Source organism: Phaseolus vulgaris, chromosome 6, assembly GCF_051622355.1.
Source record: "Phaseolus vulgaris cultivar YP4 chromosome 6, ASM5162235v1, whole genome shotgun sequence".
Lineage (NCBI taxonomy): Eukaryota > Viridiplantae > Streptophyta > Magnoliopsida > Fabales > Fabaceae > Phaseolus > Phaseolus vulgaris.
Window position 1 is genome coordinate 34,739,846 of NC_143503.1, and position 18,347 is coordinate 34,758,192.

General features: G+C 28.9%; 3 protein-coding genes across 3 annotated transcripts; 1 reads left to right on the top strand and 2 right to left on the bottom strand.

Moving 5' to 3' along the window:
- Positions 1–1,829: 1,829 nt before the first annotated feature.
- LOC137832532 (GDSL esterase/lipase At5g45960) lies at positions 1,830–6,417 on the bottom strand. Its single transcript, XM_068640733.2, has 5 exons — positions 6,111–6,417; positions 5,871–6,007; positions 5,236–5,469; positions 2,531–2,807; positions 1,830–2,178 (listed from the first exon to the last, which is right to left on the bottom strand). Exons 1-5 carry the CDS (start codon positions 6,370–6,372, stop codon positions 1,985–1,987), a joined length of 1,104 nt encoding a protein of 367 aa, XP_068496834.1. The 5' UTR covers positions 6,373–6,417; the 3' UTR covers positions 1,830–1,984.
- Positions 6,418–9,901: 3,484 nt separating this feature from the next.
- On the top strand, positions 9,902–10,931 carry LOC137833178 (Integrase-type DNA-binding superfamily protein). The gene has a single exon (XM_068641538.2). It carries the CDS (start codon positions 10,069–10,071, stop codon positions 10,858–10,860), a length of 792 nt encoding a protein of 263 aa, XP_068497639.1. The 5' UTR covers positions 9,902–10,068; the 3' UTR covers positions 10,861–10,931.
- A 5,539-nt stretch (positions 10,932–16,470) lies between these two features.
- Positions 16,471–17,402, bottom strand: LOC137832533 (pathogenesis-related genes transcriptional activator PTI5). Its single transcript, XM_068640735.2, has one exon. The coding sequence runs from the start codon at positions 17,173–17,175 to the stop codon at positions 16,636–16,638; it is 540 nt and encodes a 179-aa protein (XP_068496836.1). The 5' UTR covers positions 17,176–17,402; the 3' UTR covers positions 16,471–16,635.
- Between the last annotated feature and the right edge of the window lie 945 nt (positions 17,403–18,347).

Genomic DNA, 18,347 nt, shown 5'->3' on the forward strand with positions numbered 1-18,347 from the left:
ATACGCTCATCTTACTAGAGCAATCACGTTCTTTTCTATGTATAAGTATAAAATTTTAATTAAAATACATTCATAATCCTAAAATTGTATGCTTTATTTATAATAAATCACAAGATATGACAAAATTACTAATTTTTAAATTTAATCTAAAAAAATTAATTAATTGAGAGTGTAAAACTTTTATATTAACAATACACGAAAAGGAAAATCTAAATCAACGTGTAGCTTTCTAGCTTTCTAGTACTCTTGCTCTGATTCCATTGACTCTTACTTTACAACTTTTTTGCATTTAATTTTGTTGGCACATACATGGGATTCTATTTTTTTTCGCATTGGAATGGGCCTCCATGTCGGCAAGCCCAGGCCCCGGGATGATACGTACCTACACAAAACAACAACAATAAAGTGCTATTAATCACACCATATTAATATAATTCAAAAATATATATTATCTTCAAATTAAAAAAAAAGTACTAAACTTTTTATCAAAAACCGAAATTTAAAAAAAATAGAGAAAATATTTGATAAATACCGCCATAACATTATTCTACACACTAACATTATTGTTTTTATTTAAAACACTTGTCATCTTTCTCTTTCTTTTTGTCCTGATCGAGAACTTAATACTAAAAAATATTTAAAAAATATTTTTTACATTCATACGACCTTAAAATAAAATATTTTACTACATATTTAAGAACTTGAATATGTAAAGCGAAGAACTTGAGTTCAGTATAAGAATGTTGTTTGGCCTAGGCTCATAGTGGTCCTCATTCCTAGTTGTTGTTTGTCTTACGTGATAACGTCAAATTAATGAGTTCTCCCCTTTAGCGTTGGAAATACCTACATTTTCTAGTACTTCACTTAATAATGCCAACTTATTTCAAGATCAAATTCTAGGTTGTTTTCGGAGAAAGAAAAATAATTTGATCAACATGATCATTATTTAAATTCTAATACTAACATGTTTATATTTTTTACATTTTTTTTTTAGAAAAATAGAAAATTGTTTATCAATTCATAGGTTTATATTTACGAGAGATATTTTTTACTTCTCTACATTTTTTTATTCAGAACAACTAGGAAGATTTGTTCAATGAGAATATTCTTCGCCTCAGGAGAAACTGAAGAAAAAAAAGAGAAAATTAATTCAAATATCTCATATTATTAAATTAGTTGTCTACTAAGTAACATTCTGTGATGTTAATTTCGTTCAATGAGTAATTATTATGTCGTTGAACAAAAGTTCACTTTATGAACTATAATACAAAAAATCATTTGATGACAAAAAAATATCAACTTTTGAAGAAAATAGTGCTAGTACTAAGAAAAATTCATGACTTTGATACTTAGAAGAGTATTTCTATTATCTTAAATTTTATTTTTTATTTTTTTTCTCAACTCAAATGTCTTCTTTTAGACATAATATTTGTCAGTGACATTCAATTGCATCAATGCTCATTGCAAACCTTGAATTAAAAATAAGTAAGGAATTAGTATTTTAATTTTAATTTTCAGGTTTAGGAGGTTACTTATAAGGAATTGGAGTAATGTAAAATGTATAGTGTGAATGTTGGAGTCATGAATAAGGTAATGGAGTGAGAAAGTGTATAATAAGAAATTCATGAAACTCAATCCCAATGAATAGACTAAGAAAATATATAATAGGAATTCCTGAAATCCAACATCAGGAATGTTCATTTTACCAAGTTATATCATCCAAGTTTTTAGTTATTTTAAGTGTGTTGAATTTAAATATTAAAAACTTATAAATTTAAAGCATTGATATAATTAAAAAATTTATTATAATTAGCAATATTAGCCATTAGTTAAACAAACGGAAATATTTAAAAAAAAACATAATTGTACATTCTAATTTTACTACTTACACAGTTTAATACAGTTGTGAAAGAGATAAAAAAAAAATAGACAAGACTAAAAGCCATAACTGATAAAAAGAAAAAAGTGTCTGTAGAAAGTTATTCTAGTTATTGACGATTAGGTCAATGGTAGATATACTAGCCAAGAAGATGTTGTGATATGCCCTTTGAGTTGGGTGAATTGCATCCCAGAATACATACTTGGATGGATCAAGGCACACATTTGAAATCTTATTACACAATATTGATGCTTCAATCAACCCACTTCCACAGCACCCACTATCAACCTCGTCAAATCCTACCACATACAAACAAAACAAAACTATTATTGAATCCGTAATATTTTCTATTACGGCCGATCACCGTATTCAAAGTGTTGTCTATTTTGAATGTCGATGTTTCGTCATGATTTTATTCTTAAAAAATATTTTGGTGGGTTAGAGGAAGAAGGAGTATATAAATTTCCCTTAACTCTCGACTAGGGAAATTTATATAACTTTTCCTCCTCCGATCTATCAATATGTTTTTTAAAGACAAAACCGTGACGAAATACCAACTTTCAAAACATACCATACTTTTTAAATACGAAGATTGATTGTAACAATATTATCTTGAGAAAAGAAAACAAAGTAATAAATAATTTTACTAACCAAATATCTTGCGAGATTGAATCATATCGGCAATGGGTTTATATATGTCAACATAATAGATCTTAGCTTTTGAAGCAGAGAAATTCAGGTGCATTTGCATTTTCTGCAGTTCATGTTGAAGGAGAAGATTGTAATCTCTTGCAACAGAGGAATATTCATCAATGCAATGACGTTGGAATAAGGCATTAGGGGAATTCATGGTTATCATGAGTGGTAGACATCCCATTGGAGGTATTCCAGTTACTGCAATCTTTCGAGCACCTTCTGCCAACAAATTCTGAACAATTTTTTAACACTTTCACTCTTACTCGTGCAACAAGAGATAAACAATCTATTTTGTGCATATGATTATTTTAAATATTTCATATTAACAATATACGAAAAAAAAAATGGAAATGGACTTTTTAGGGAATAATGTTAGAAGGTACATTGTTAATTAATATGTTTATTATTTGTACCCGAAAGTCAGATCACACAGTAGAAGGGTTGGTGTTGGGAGTGAGGGATGCACTAAATTTCAAACTTCTTAGTTACTACTTTCTTTATTGTTCTAGTTCATTATTCTTTTATATTTTTATTATTTCACCTAAATTTAATTAGCTTATTTATCTATTTATTGTCATATAAAAATAAATAGGACAAAAATAATTTTTCGGAAAGAAACAAAAAGTGTTTGTTTTATTTCTGAAAAAAATAATCTTAAAAGAAAAGCAAGAAAATAATATTATAATAAAAAATTTGTGTTCGCTTCAACAATCATTATTTATATATAAATAGTATATTGTATATAGAATCAGAACACGGATTTATATATTATATAATTATGAATTATATAAATTGATAATAAAAATTTATGTACTAAGTATGTTTCAAAAAAATTAAGCACAAAGATATTTTTTATGGTTGGTTCAAAATGATTTGTTCTTTATTTTTATAATCATAATAAAAATTTATACATTAAGTTTAAATTTTAGAAAATTAATGTATTTATTCTTTTTAAAATTGTGTTAGACCCGTGATAGAATTGTCATAAATCCAACAAATATGAGTGTCGGTGCCTGATACATGTGTCCAACATGGACACATCATTTAAGAGAAGTGTCTAAGCTTCATATAGGTTATCAAGGTTTTTGCTAGTTAAAACATTGGTAAATAATTAGATATCCATTTAGAAACTATTTATCAATAATAGAAACTAATTTAAAAATTAATATATTTTTTAGTCTCTAAAATAGTATCTAATTTATTCTATATAGCAACTAATTATTTTTAATTTTTAAAATTTATTTCTATTTAACAATGTTGTAGTAGTTGGAATTTATCACTTGTAGAAAGAAAAATTATATTAAAAAAATTTACATTTCTCTCTTAATTAGTTTGAACACGAACCAGTAACTAACAAGCAAACATTTTTTAATACTAAAAAGAAGTTGTATGTGCTGTGTCTGGTTTGGCACAGGAAGCAATTTGTTTCACTGTGTTTGTTTGTTTGTTATTGTAATTTAGGTTTTTTAGCGTTTGTGGGGTTCAGTTGTTATTAATTTTGATATCTAGCTAGTCTCAACCTCTACCCCTTTATATTGTCCCCTCTTCATTACCATTAAATTCTCTGACTCTCTTTGCTTTTACTTATTACTGAGAGTATTTTTTTTATATATATATAAAAGTAGGTTGTTCAGTATCCCCTTTCCTTCCTCATTTTAAAATGTCCAAATCCCTATTCAATTGCCCCAAATCAACTGTGAAAAACGTTTACTGCTGAAGAATGTTGTCAGAATATTGCTAAAAGAATTTATAGTTTAAAAATATTCAAATTAATAACACTTTTTAATGATATTTTCTCTACTGAATTTCTTAATCAGGATCTTAAAGCACTGTTAGATCAAGGTTATGCTTTCCACCTACCATGATAAAAAAAAAACACTTCTAACTTTCATCTTTTAAGATTTATATTAGAATTTTCAGCATACCTTTTTCCAAGCAACAAAAATTACTAGGTTTTCACGTAAATTCATTTTGACATTTTTTTCCCATCCACTAAAACATTCCTCTCATCTCTTTTCTTTCTTTATCAGTAGAATGGAGGAAGTGTAAGACATTTGATGCCAAAAAAAGGGAGAATAAGAAGTGATAGATGGAGAGCAATTCAATTTTACTCCACCTCTCATTAGTCAAAATATCTTTCATCTTATTCAATCTCTTCATTTTTAATATATCAGTAATTTAATTATACACGACAAACTCTGATCATTGGATAAGAAAATAAAATAAAAAATTACACTGTCGTATTTATTCTGATTAACCTCAGAAAGAAATTATGTCTGCACAGAGCACAGCCTGATATAGTTTTTTTCTCTCGTGTTTTTGCTAAAGCAAGAACTACAGTATCCTATGCCTTTATGTTTGATGTGTTTTTATCGTATGTATGAAGATGAGCTTTCTATAAAGATTAGAAAATTTTTGAAGTGTCTATTTTAATTAATTTATTTATTATAAATAAAAAAATTACAATATTATCTTCAGAAATGGTTTTATGAAACTTCTTGCACTGCTGTTCTTTGAAAATGAAGTTCATGTAAGCGTAAAGAAGAGATTAATGATGGAGATTTAAACATAAATATTAGCCTAGCATGGAAGCTAAAGTTTCAAATAAGAATTAACTGATTTGATGATGATAAATGCATGATGGGAGAAATTGAACCAACCTGTATAAAATCTGTGATGTGTTGGATTAAGAAGTTCTGATACGCTTGCAGAGTGTAGGTTTTTCTTCGTACAGGCAGACCAAAATAATTAATAACGAAATCATTTGTACCAGCACTGATGAAATACACAGCCTTCTCCACATGTTCTTCAATTCTTTGCTTACCCATGGCATCCTCCATCCTCTTTTTGCATTCTCTGAAATATTCCAACTGCTTTTCTAGTGGAATTACATTCTGAAATTAGTAACAGAATTTCACCTTATGAGTTTTATACTAAACACAGATAGATGCATAAACATGAAAAATATTACTTTCTCTATGAATCACACACTCCTATTAAGATAAAATTTCTCCTGAAACATTCTTAAATTGTCTTTTCTTTTAAATATATAATATTTATAAGCCAAACTCAATCATTTAAAGAAAGTTAACCTATGATATGAAGTGCCTGGTTAACTGTGGCAATCTTTTACCACTCCATATAATGCATGACATGTTGAGTTATCTCTTTTAGCATTGGTTATGGGGATGTATATATTGATGATTTTCCAAATGAGAGAGTGAGACAGAGATAGAGAGTAGAGACTATTTTTGGGCAAGCAATATAACTCATAAAGAGAAAGAAAGAGAAATACGGTGATGGTTGGTGTAAGTGGGTCAAAGCCAGAACCAGCAGAGGCAAAACTGACTCCTGTCATTAGCTCTTCAATATTGGTGAGGCTTGGATCCAGATAAGGTGGAAGAAGCTCTTTCTTGAGACCTACGTATGAAGCTGCCGTGCATTTTACACACACCACCACAATGCAGCAGGTTAAGTTTATTATTATGTATATGATATGAGTGAGTATGAATATAAAACTATGATAATGAGTTACCAATGTAATCAGTGGCAAGCTTCCCATTGGTAAATCTCCCTGTAGGAACCTGGTTGGAAAAATCCAATCCATAAGGTGGAAAATTGCTCCTGAAAGGTGTCTTGATGTAGTTATTGTTTCCAGGGTCAACCGTGGAGTCTCCAAACACATAAAACCCTGAGAGTGTTTTGTTTAAAGCTTCAACTTTGGCCATGATACATAGCAAGCACAGAATGAAAATCTGCATAAGAGAAAGCAACAAGTGTGCATCACAAGTTCCCATGCCAATGGGAGCTGAAGATGTGTTTCAACTTGGAACTTGGAAGAGTGAGATGAATGACTATTAATATAGGTGAAGTACAACTACACAAGCCCACTGTTCATGACCAAAATAACCCTGTGGAATATGATGTTTTATCTGTAACTTTTTGCATATGAATTTATTGTGTGCTTTGGTTGGGAAATTATATCAAACTTTTCCTTCTATTAATGTTACAACTTCTTAACTACCCATGTTATTTTAATTAACTTTATCATACTGACAACACGATGGAGACAGATCACATTCATACCTAACAAATAAAAATATATTTACTTAACAATTTAGAATAGTAATATTTTAATTATATTTTTTTAACTTAAAATATTAATATAAATTATTATATTATTATAATGAACTGTAAGATGAGTGTATTTTACACTATTTTGCATATCTAGAATAGTCTGGCAGAAGGACGATTTGAACAATGGTTAGATAGGATTCAGCAATTTCTTCTGTCAAAAGAAATGAAGCAAAAAAACAAAGATTTGACAACATCCATTAATTATATATCCCTTGTTGTTCAACTAATCATTTTGCATCTCATTACATCCAAAAACAGCAAAAAAACGATTATATCAGATTGTTTAATTTGTTCTCTTTTTATTATAGTTAATTTGCATGTGTCCGAACAAATTATATTGCAAAAACAATTGTGTTACATAATGTGTAAAATTATTAGAGGCAAAATAGTTAGGTATGTGAGCTTGATGCCTTATGTACTTTAAAAATTAATAGAAAGACGAATCGAGCCAACAACTCATGTGTGAGTGTGACATGCGAGAATGCTTACAACTAAAACTAAATAATTGTATTCCTATTCTTCTCTTCTATAACATTGATGAGCCGGAAAATCTCTCTGTGTGTATATAAATATATAAACATTGACATTTCAATTCAATCTTTAAAATGAGAACAAGAGAGGTATAATTTTTTTAATAATTTTAAATTTTCTTAACACCATGTTAAGGATATCTGCAGATAAAATTTTCCGAAAGTTTTTTACGAGAAATATTTTTAAAAAAAATCTCTTATATTAACTCTTTTAAAATATTGCTTCTAATCTATACATAAATTAATTTTTAGTTTATATTTTTTTTTTTTACTTTGAAAGTGCTTGTGAAACCGTTTATTTAAACACGCTCTTATCGTCTTAATAGTTTTACCTTATTTGTATGGTAAGTATTAAGCATGTTTTGTATTTTTGAAATATTAAATTTGTCTTTTTATTTAATACTTTTCATAAAATAATAATAAGAAAAATGTAGGAGAAATTATTTATTAATCATTTTATTCCTGTTGTGTGTTTTACGTTACGGATTCATAAGCGAGGATTCCTTTTTACACTCTATGTTTTCTTCTGCACCTTCATAAATGTTAAGAAGTTTACTTCTACACCCTCATAAATGTTAAAATTTTTACTTTGTTCCAATTATATGAAGGTTTGTGTAATAGGCTTTCGAATCTAAAAGTTACTTATAAATTATATAATCTAAAATTTATTCTTAAAATATATTCTTTATATAATTCAGAAATTTTTTTTTTTTAAATTATACAATTTAATATAAACTTTTACAATAACCTATGGATTATGCAATTCGAAAAAAATAGAGACTTCGAAGTACTAATCTTAAAAATACTTTCAGATTTTATAATGCAAAAGAGAGAAGAGTCAAGAGAGGGGTGGTTGTCTAGAGTTAATTTCATCCTTTACACACCCCATGAGGTGCAAAAGAAATCTTTTCCACTGGGTATATAAAAGGGCCGACACAAAACAAACCGAGCCCAAGTCCATTAGAAGTGAGACTGTTTCTTCCTGCACCTCTATACCTTCTTCTTTCACCACCATAAATTTCCAGATTTCCAAAAATACCCTTTACTATATTCCGGATTACATAATCCGGAAATCATTTTTCATGTAATTAGCTTCTGGATTACATAATCCGGAAGTCATTTTTCAGATCCATGATTACTCTCTGGATTACATAATTCAGAAGTCTTATTTAACTTCCGAATTATGTAATCCGGAAGTCCTTTTTCAAATGAATTTTCAGATTACATAATCCGGAAACTAATCTATGGGGGTGACACAAAAAGGATAAAAATGTATTTTAAAGTTGTGTATGGAGGTGGCAGAAGAAGAGATGGAGGTGCAGGAAGAAACAGTCTAGAAGTGGATGTGAAATCACGCAATCTGGAATTTGTTTGACCAAAAACAGAAATCTGGAAAACACCTGCGCCGTTTGGTTCATAGAATGAAGAGCAATTTTTTAAGGCCCAACCGTGCGCATGGTTTCGTGTTATGTATCTTAATCAACCTTCCATTAATTACTCACTTCCCTAATCAAACTTCCTATTCTTTCGCCCCAAGAAATTCTCTTTCGGATTCCCTCACGTTACCTTATTTTCACTTGGAATGGCTTCACACCACTCTTCTATATCCGCTTTCACTAATAATGAGAAGGATAGTTAAAAAAAAAACAAGTTTAAGACCGATTTATTATTTTTAACCACTTTTCTCATAAATTAGATTCTTAATCAATTAAGTCTTATAATTTAGATACAATAAATCTTACAATAGGAAGGATTTAATAAATTATACAAAAAAAAATAAAAATAAGAAGGTTACCAGCTATGTAGCACATACACTGACACGGATACTGATACGACACGGACAACACACAAATACGTATAATCTCTAAAATGTAGGACACGGGGACACAAATCTATATATTGTATAATTATAAATTATATAAATTGACAATAAAGATTTATGTACACAAGTATCTTCCAAATATTTTTTTGGAGAAAAAAATATTTTTTCATGATTGGTTCAAAAGGATTTGTTTCTCATTTTTACAATCATAATACAAATTCATACAATAAGTTTGAGTTTTATAAAATTAATGTATTTTTCTTTTTTAAAATTATGTTAAAATCGTGCTATAATTGTCAAAAATTCAACAAATCTTTTTTGAATTGGACATTTAACAGATACGTGTCCTACGAGTGTCATACGAATCAGTGTGGTGTCTGATACGTGTATCCGACATCGACACGCCATTTAAGAGAAAAGTTTAAGATATTATTAGTCTCTCTTTCTCTCAGGTTGAAATTAATATTTGGTACATGTAGCTTAGTAGTAATCTTTGTTTAACTTGTATCCGTTGTAAGCTACATTAGAGCAACCGGTATTGGTTTGACTAACAAAACATTAAAATAGTTCCACCAAACTTACAATGCTTCCAACCTTGAGCAAAAGGCAACAAAGTCCACCCTTGCCAGCTTTCAAATGCTTATGCCTCTCTGTTTCGTAATGTTTTATCCATGAATGTAAGGAACGTATTCCAATACAAAGCACAAAGTATACAATATCAGCATGGGATGAAGTTCCAAATGATTGAACACCTACACAAGTCAATAAGAAACCAATAAACTAATCTTTTCAATTTTATTAAGCGTGTCACGGTGTTGAAAATCCTCAAATCCTCCTTAAAAATAGCTGGTAAATGCATTCATGCACAAGTTTTCCAATTGGGTTTCCATTCATTTATCATATTGAAGCAAATCTGATGAGCTGTCAAACAGGCTTTTCACATTGCATATGCTTTGCTTTATATATCTTCACCCATAATATCACATACCCCCTTCATTACCAACATGGATAATCATAGTAATCATGTTGCAACTTCTGAAGGGATTCTTGAGAATGTGTGGGCCAAAATTATGAGCAGTGATAAAGCAGATGGAAGAAAAGGTGATGCAGCAGAATCTTCTAACTCTTGGGAAGAACTTCCTAACCTTGATGGTAGAGAAGGGTCCATGGAAATTCTACAAAGACTTCCAAGTTTAGGGAGGTGGATATCAATGGGAGCTGATTTCTGGGAAGAAGTTTTAGATGGTATTGCTCTACCTAACACAAGCAATACAGAATATTCTAGCAATAACAATATGGAAAGTGGTGGTGAGTGTGATAGCAAGGTGGAAGATGCTGTGAGAATAGAGAAGGAAGTTACAAAACACTACAGAGGAGTTAGGAGAAGGCCTTGGGGTAAATATGCTGCAGAGATTAGAGACTCATCCAAGAAAGGTGCTAGAGTTTGGCTTGGAACATTTGACACGGCTGAAGAAGCTGCTTTGGCATATGACAAGGCTGCTTTGAGGATTAGGGGTCCAAAGGCATACCTTAATTTCCCACTTGAGAGGGTTGCAAAGGCTTTAGGATGTGACAGCAAAGGAACTCATCTTACTTGCAGGAGCATAGGTAACAGAGAAAAAATGATCAACTCTAGGAGGAGGGGATCAAGGGAAAGGGAAGTGTTTGATGATGATATGATGAATGAAGAACCTGCAAGAAAAAAGTTGGAATGCATGGTAGAAAATGAAATAGGTGTTTTTGTATTTCAGGACCTAGGAAAGGATTACTTGGACAGTTTGCTGTCTTCTTTTTGACATTAATTACAACTGTTGATTAGTCTTTTGTGGTCATATCATATATAGACATTTTATAGCCATTTGTCTCATATTTTCTATATCTTTTGTATTTGTCATCAAACTCAAAAGCTAATGGTTTGGCAGAACCAAGGTTTAAAATCGTAATGATTGATGTTATTTATGTTTGTTTCCTTGTTAATTCAAAACTATATTCTAAATTATCATTGACTTACTTCCGCTCTTGTATAACATGTTCACGCAATAATGGTCGCATCCCAATCAAACTGTTGTTATTATTCATATTAGTGGGAAAAAAATGACTGTAGATTTTATTTTGTATAATGTAATATATGGCTCAAAAGAGATACGTTTATACAATATATGGTTCAAAAGGGATATGTTTATACAATATATCACATCGAGCATATTAGATATATAAACACAACTTCACACTCAATAACCAAGGTAAAACCTCGTTTAACATTTATGTTAGATTAATATAAAATTAACACTAAATAACACTTGGAATGTCGAACTTCATTATATAAATAGATTGATTACACTCATATCAAGGTATATATTATATAGTATTCATTCGATCAGCCTTTATATATGTATTTTCACTTTGACCAAAAAGACTTAAAAATAAGACTGAAGACCAAATTCATATAAAAAACGCACATTACAAAAAAATTCACATTGCAATGACGAGATCTTTACTTATTTATAAAAGAATATATTACACTATTTAATTTTAATGAATTGAAGTTTTTAAAATTTATATTAATTTTATTAGTTTTTTCTTTATTATTATTATTTTTATTATTATTATTATTATTCAAAAGATTAAGTATACATTATTTTGTTTAGTTTATTCAACTTTTTTTACATTGTAGATTTTGTGTGTTAGTAAGGATAAAGTTAGTTACGGAACAAATTTTGTTTCTTTTACTTATTATGAAAAAAAAAGTGTTTTAATAATTTTAAAATACAATTAAAATAATATTTTTTGTATCTAGACTACTCATTATTATTATTATAATAGAAATATATAATTTGTCAAACTGAATTGATTGCAGTCATGTGTGCCAACCAGTTGTGTAAACTATCTTTCTAGAACCAAACAAGTATTTTTTTATTTGAATTTAGAGCAAAATAGAAAAAGAATAAATTATAAACAAAAAATTATATATTGTTTAAATGAATAAAAAAAATTAAAAACTGAAAGAAATTATTTCCTACTTAAATGAGCGAAAAGGAAAATATAATTTTTTAATCTTGTACGGTCAATTTAAACTACTATGTAAGATTAGTTCGTGAGAAGTGAACTATTAATTTAATCTTTTTGAAATATAAATTTTCTTTTAAATAGTATCTAAAGCAAATAAGTTACTTAAATAGTCCCAAAAGTAATAAAATTTCTTTTAAATTGAAAATTAATATCTCAAAATGCGATCCATCTATTTAATGGGTCAACCCGTTTTACTACTCGATAACTGGAGAAGAAATATAAAGACAAAAACGAAACGAATTGGAAAAATTGATCACCAAGCGTATCTTAGAATTGGACCGTGCAAGTCCTGGGCCTCCGCACTCTCTTTGATGTAACACCTCCGTTTTTTATTTCTCTACACTATTTAGTATGAAAAAATTTATTTAAAGCTTTTTTAATATTTTAGAATCTAGAAATTTCTTGGATGGTGAAATTAAGAAGTTTAAATTATTTTTTAATAGTATAATTAATAAGTCATTTTGAAAAAAGAAAAACATTTGAAAGTTATTTTTAGTTTTTATATTGTGTAATTTTTAAAAATGAACTTCAAGTAACTCAACATTAAAATGTGAGATTTGCATTCACTTATATACTATAAAATGATCTTATATATAATTTATGTGAAATTTTCAACACACTCTCACGTTGAGACATTTTACCTTGTGCATGGGATTATATATTAATGAATAGTCTGATAACGGATGACACAAAAATAAACTATAAATAGCTTTAATATTATTTTGAGAATTGAACTTTAAACATAACTCAATCTTATAAAATTGATTTGTAAGATAAAATTTGCATGCACTTATATACTAGGAAATAATCTTATTGTGTGATCTCCAACATCCAAAAGTCATATGACCCTTTCCTCTCCAACATACTAAAACATTTGTTAAAAGATACAAATAACACTAAACATATATATATAAAGGAAATATTAATACTTATAATTCAATGCGAACAAACCACTATAACATTTTCCTTTACACCAATCTTATATTAAAGAGCATTTATGATTACTTTAAAACTAACTTTTTTTTTTCAAATTATATTCTACAAAACCATTCAATATTATATTTGGTCCATTACAATTACGAGGTGATGAGGTGTCATCGAGCTAAATGTCAAATGTAAAAAATGAAGAAAAAGTTTTAGAAGAGAAGGTGATACAATTTATGAATTGTATAATTTAAATTTTTTGTTTGTTTTTAAATTACACAATTTTAAAACTATTTTTTACTTCTAAACTGTATAGTTTTTAAAAGCTAAAATTGACTTTCAAAATATACAATTAAAAAAAAAATTAAAGTAAAAAGAATATTTTTTAAGTTATGTAATTTGAAAGTTAGAAATAACTTCATGATTGAATAATTAAAAAAGTTTTTGAATTAAAAATTTAGAATAAATTTATAAGATCATGGATTGAATCTAATCATAGGATGAAAAACGGTCTTCACGTGTATCTCTTTTACCTTATATCTCTTTTATTTTAATGAAAAAAAATAATTATAGATATACAAAATTATAATTAATTTGAGAATATAACAAAAAATGAGACCGGATACAAGAGGAGGTGTGATTAACGGAGAAAAACAATTAGATTAGAAACCACTCTCAATAAACTAAATATTTTAGCTAGGAGAGGAGACGTAGAATAAAATATTTAAAAAAAAATCATATTCATAAAAATTTTAAAAAGTACAAAGTGAATTTTTTTATATTTATAAAAAATTTAAAAGGTAATAAAATGTGTAGAAAGAAATACTTTGCTTTAAATGAAGGAACAAATCATGACCGACTTCTGCACCACTTATTTAGTTTTTCCTCATCTTCCTGCAAAGACAAACAAAACTTCACCCATTATGTTACAAAATGATCTCTTCCAAAACTTTAAAACATTATTCTTTCTATATACTTTTTTTAATTTATGGATTCTGGATGAATCATCCGTCAGGCCATTAGAGAGAAACACTGATGTTAATTAACTTTCTAACGCATTTTTACTATTAATTACAATATATTTGCTGATAAAAAAAAATATATTTAAACAATTTATTTATGAATTAAGAGTACGTTAAAAACGTGTATTTGCTTAAACAGTTGGGTAATAAAATTGTCAAAATGAGTAATGATTATTTTGGGATAGAATCATAGAACAAGTTGCTCCCAGTTTTGGCATGTCTCACTCATTCACGCGCATAGCTATTTTCTTTCTTTAAAATGAGATTTATATACATTTTATTCGACTTTAACGATAATAGTAAACGTATTCAATCACAAACTATTAATCAAGCGATAAAAAAAAACTATAAATCATTTTTTATCACTATATAAAAATATAGAATTGTTTTATTATGTTAATATATAACTTTTCTTCTAGCTTTACAGAAATATTATTAAAAAAAATATAAAAAATATGTAACTCGCTCAATTAAGCAGGATGTTTATTTTAATGAATAATAAAATTATAAAAATAGGATGATTAAATTTTCTAAATTTTAATTGATAATAAAGGTTATAGTAGAAAGTATATTTATTGTTAATGTTTATCTAGAAAAAAATATAGATCGTTACCAAAACATTTTAAGTATTTTACAGTATAAAAAAACAAGTTTGTTTATAACTAAGCATGATATACATCTTAAAAATACGTTTTAAATAGAAAACTTATTTTATTAATTACGGAGTTGCAGTATTTCACGCTTTTACAATTGTGACTACATCTGGTAAAGGTAATCTAAAAGTTGATAATTGAAAAGTCAAACTACCTCATTAAATTATAAATATTTAGTAACGTTAAAACAGCTAATAAATGTAAAAATATAAAGATAGAAGTGCTAATGCTATAGGTATATATTATTTTATTGATAAAAAAAATACTAGAGTATTTATAATTTTAGTTATTAATTAAAAAGTATTTTAATGTTAATTTATAGATAAATTATTTCATTTACTTTCAAATTTATACTTTTTTATATTATGTATTATTTTATTCGTGTTATTATATTATATTTTAAAACAATTGAAAATAAAGTAAAAAAAATGCTTTTAAAGAAAGATAATAATTTTATTAATTTTTTATCATGTTGATTAATTTAATGGTTTTAAAATAGCGCAATCTCTCTTTCTCTCTATATATGTTGTGTGTGTATATATATATAAAATTACCTATCAAAAAAATATTTATATATATGTTGAAATATAATACCAAAATAAAATAAAAAATATGTAAAGTTAACATAATGATTAAAATAAATAGTATAATATCAAAATATCCAAAAATAATAATAAAGTTAAACAAAATTTTATTATCATTCAATACAAGAAAATCATGAAATAAAAACCAATATTTGTATAGTGACTAAACTAGAGACTAAAAAAATTGATTTCTAAATTAGTTTATATTATTGTTAAATGGTTTCTAAATTGGTATCTAATTAGCAATTAAAGTGTTTCCTACTAAATTTAAGTTAAATGCAAAAAGAGAATAAAAGCATAATTACATTTACTATAATGTAAAATATAAATTTTATAAAAAAAAAGTTGAAGGTTAGGAAGACAAGAAAAAAAAAGTGATGTGTTTAAAAAAATGTTAGGTGAAGTAGAATTTCAAAAAAGATACTTGGGAGTCAAGAAAAAATTTGTTTATCCAACATTACTAAAAAAAGTTTCAAAAATTGTTTACATATATTAAATAATAAAACTAAAAACTAACTGAAGTACAATCCAAACATAATTAATATCTCTATACTCAGATATATCTTTTAAAGTATATGAAGATATATTAAATTGATACTTTATAGTATGATATTACATATTTGACTACAGAATTCAAAGAATTTTTATCTCCATTTTTTTAATTATACATTTTTACTATATATCTAATACGCGTTTTCACACCTTACCTTTGCACTTAGCAAAAAAAACATTTGATTTCGTGAGAAACTAGTGTATGTGTTTCCTTGGGAGCATTTGAAGCAGTTATGAAATGGTCTTGGAGAAATTAGAGTATATTTGTCGGATACAATTCAAATTCAAAGCACGAGGTGCACATGGACAAATGGAACACAAGTTTTGCTTGACTGTTATTAAGTTAGGTAACAGTGGTTTTCGTTTTTGCAATATAATAAAATATTAATATTAATATATTTAACAAAGAACAGTAGTGCGGTTTGATTACAGCCTCCATTCTGGGCCTGTGATCATAATTGATCACTTTTCCAATCACTTCAAACAATCTTTATATACATACTCTACCAACCCACAACACAAGGACCACTTAATTAACACTAAACCAAAATTAATCTATATCTAACAAGGGGTAAAGAAAAAATAAAAAAAATCCAGAACCATTTGAACTGAACCCATTCATGATCATAACATCATATTAAATTAATTAACTCTTGTCGTCCTGTAATGACAGACAGATACAAATAATTTATAATCCAAATAATTAAACCAACCCATTCCAGAAAAAATAAAATAAAAAACAATAAATTTCTACATTTGTGCAACCCCTAACTGGTGCTACTTGTGCTTTCTGAGCGAGAGCCATTTACCTGAGTGGAATTATTGGTGGTGCAAGAGCTCCCACCACTAGAATCAGAAACAGCATCGTAGTTGTTGTTGTTATTATTGAAAGATAACTCGGTGGCTGCGGCCACAATTTCGGCTGGGAAATTCAGCAACGCCTTGGCGCCTCTCATCTTGAACGCCGCGCGGTCGTAAGCCATGGCGGCTTCTTCGGCGGTCTGGAAGGTGCCGAGCCATATTCTGGCGCCGTGGCGTGCCGAGTCGCGAATCTCCGCCGCGTACTTCCCCCAGGGTCGGCGGCGAACTCCTCTGTAGTGTTTTTTGGCGATGTTTCTGGTGGGCTCGAGGCCCAATTGCGGTTGGTGGAGCCTTTGGTGAGGGAGGAATGTGGTGGAGAGAGCATTAGCCTCGTTGAGAACTTGGTATATGACCATGTCCTGAGAGTCGTTCTCGTTGAAGGGTAAGAACTCTGTTTGGGATTGGGAAAACGAGGTTTGTTCTTCGTAGTTTTTCTTGGTTCCCATGTTTTTTTGTGTGAGTCTCTGTTTGTGTTTGGTTTTTGAAGGAATGGGAAGGGTGTGTCAAGTGGTTTTGGACTTGGCATATATGAATGGAATAAATGGGAAAAGGTGAGAGCATAGAATATTTTGTGGCAGAGAAGAAAAGGAAGAGTGGACTCACTTTCTTTCTTACCCTCTACTATCGCCATCATTTCTACTTCTTAATTACAATATTGCACTTCTTCTCCTTCATAAAACCCCAACCACGCTTTCTCACTAATACTATTTTCTATCAGATATTATCTTCATTAACAATCATTCTAAACCTTCATTTTACCACTACAATATTATACTAAAGTCACTCAGCAAGAAAATTAATAAAAAAATAGGTTTAATTATCTTTTTCGTTCCTATATTTATAGCTAATAGTCAATTTGATACAGTGGTTTTTAAAAAATTCAATTTGGTCTCAGTTTTTTAAAATGTATTCAAAATGGTCATTTCTGTTAAATATCACCAAACGGCGTTAAGTGGTGTTTATGTGGCAGACACGTGTAAGTTACATATTACTTTGGTGAATAATGAATTAGGGTTTAAGTTATTCAAATTGGGGATTTTGAATTTCTGATTAGGGTTTCTGATACGAGGATTGCTCCCCTGGTTGGATTCTATGGTGCGCTTCCCTGCTTCGATTCCATTCGGAGGTGTGCTCCCCTCATTCGATTCTATGATCCCCTACATCATAAACAACTATGTATATGTTCTATAAAAGTAATAAAAAACAGAATCACTCTGAAACTAAGTCAAAAATTACTAACCTTATAAAGGAGCAATCACAAAACGACACCACGGTCTGGATCGCAATTGCTGCCCCTTTACCACCTCTGGACCGCACCACATAATCGCTCCTCCAAATCGACCATGGGAACGCAACTCACCATCGTAACTCACGATCGCACCACAAAATCGAATGAGGGGAGCACACCTCCGAATGGAATCGAAGCAGGGAAGCGCACCACAAAATCCAACCAGGGGAGCAATCCTCGTATTAGAAATCCTAAATCAGAAATTCAAAATCCCCAATTTGAATAACTTAAACCCTAATTCAGTATTCACTAAGTAATGTAAGCACCATCCACGTAACTTACACGTGTCTGCCACATAGGCACCACTTAACGCCGTTGGGTGATATTTAA

Coding starts and splice junctions, on each gene's coding strand:
- LOC137832532 (XM_068640733.2), bottom strand. CDS start 6,372: ATGGGAACTTGTGATGCACACTTGTTGCTTTCTCTTATGCAGATTTTC. Junction 5,470..5,870: donor CACTTACACCAACCATCACC/GTATTTCTCTTT, acceptor TACTAATTTCAG/AATGTAATTCCACTAGAAAA. Junction 2,179..2,530: donor TCAATCTCGCAAGATATTTG/GTTAGTAAAATT, acceptor TGTATGTGGTAG/GATTTGACGAGGTTGATAGT.
- LOC137833178 (XM_068641538.2), top strand. CDS start 10,069: ATGGATAATCATAGTAATCATGTTGCAACTTCTGAAGGGATTCTTGAG.
- LOC137832533 (XM_068640735.2), bottom strand. CDS start 17,175: ATGGGAACCAAGAAAAACTACGAAGAACAAACCTCGTTTTCCCAATCC.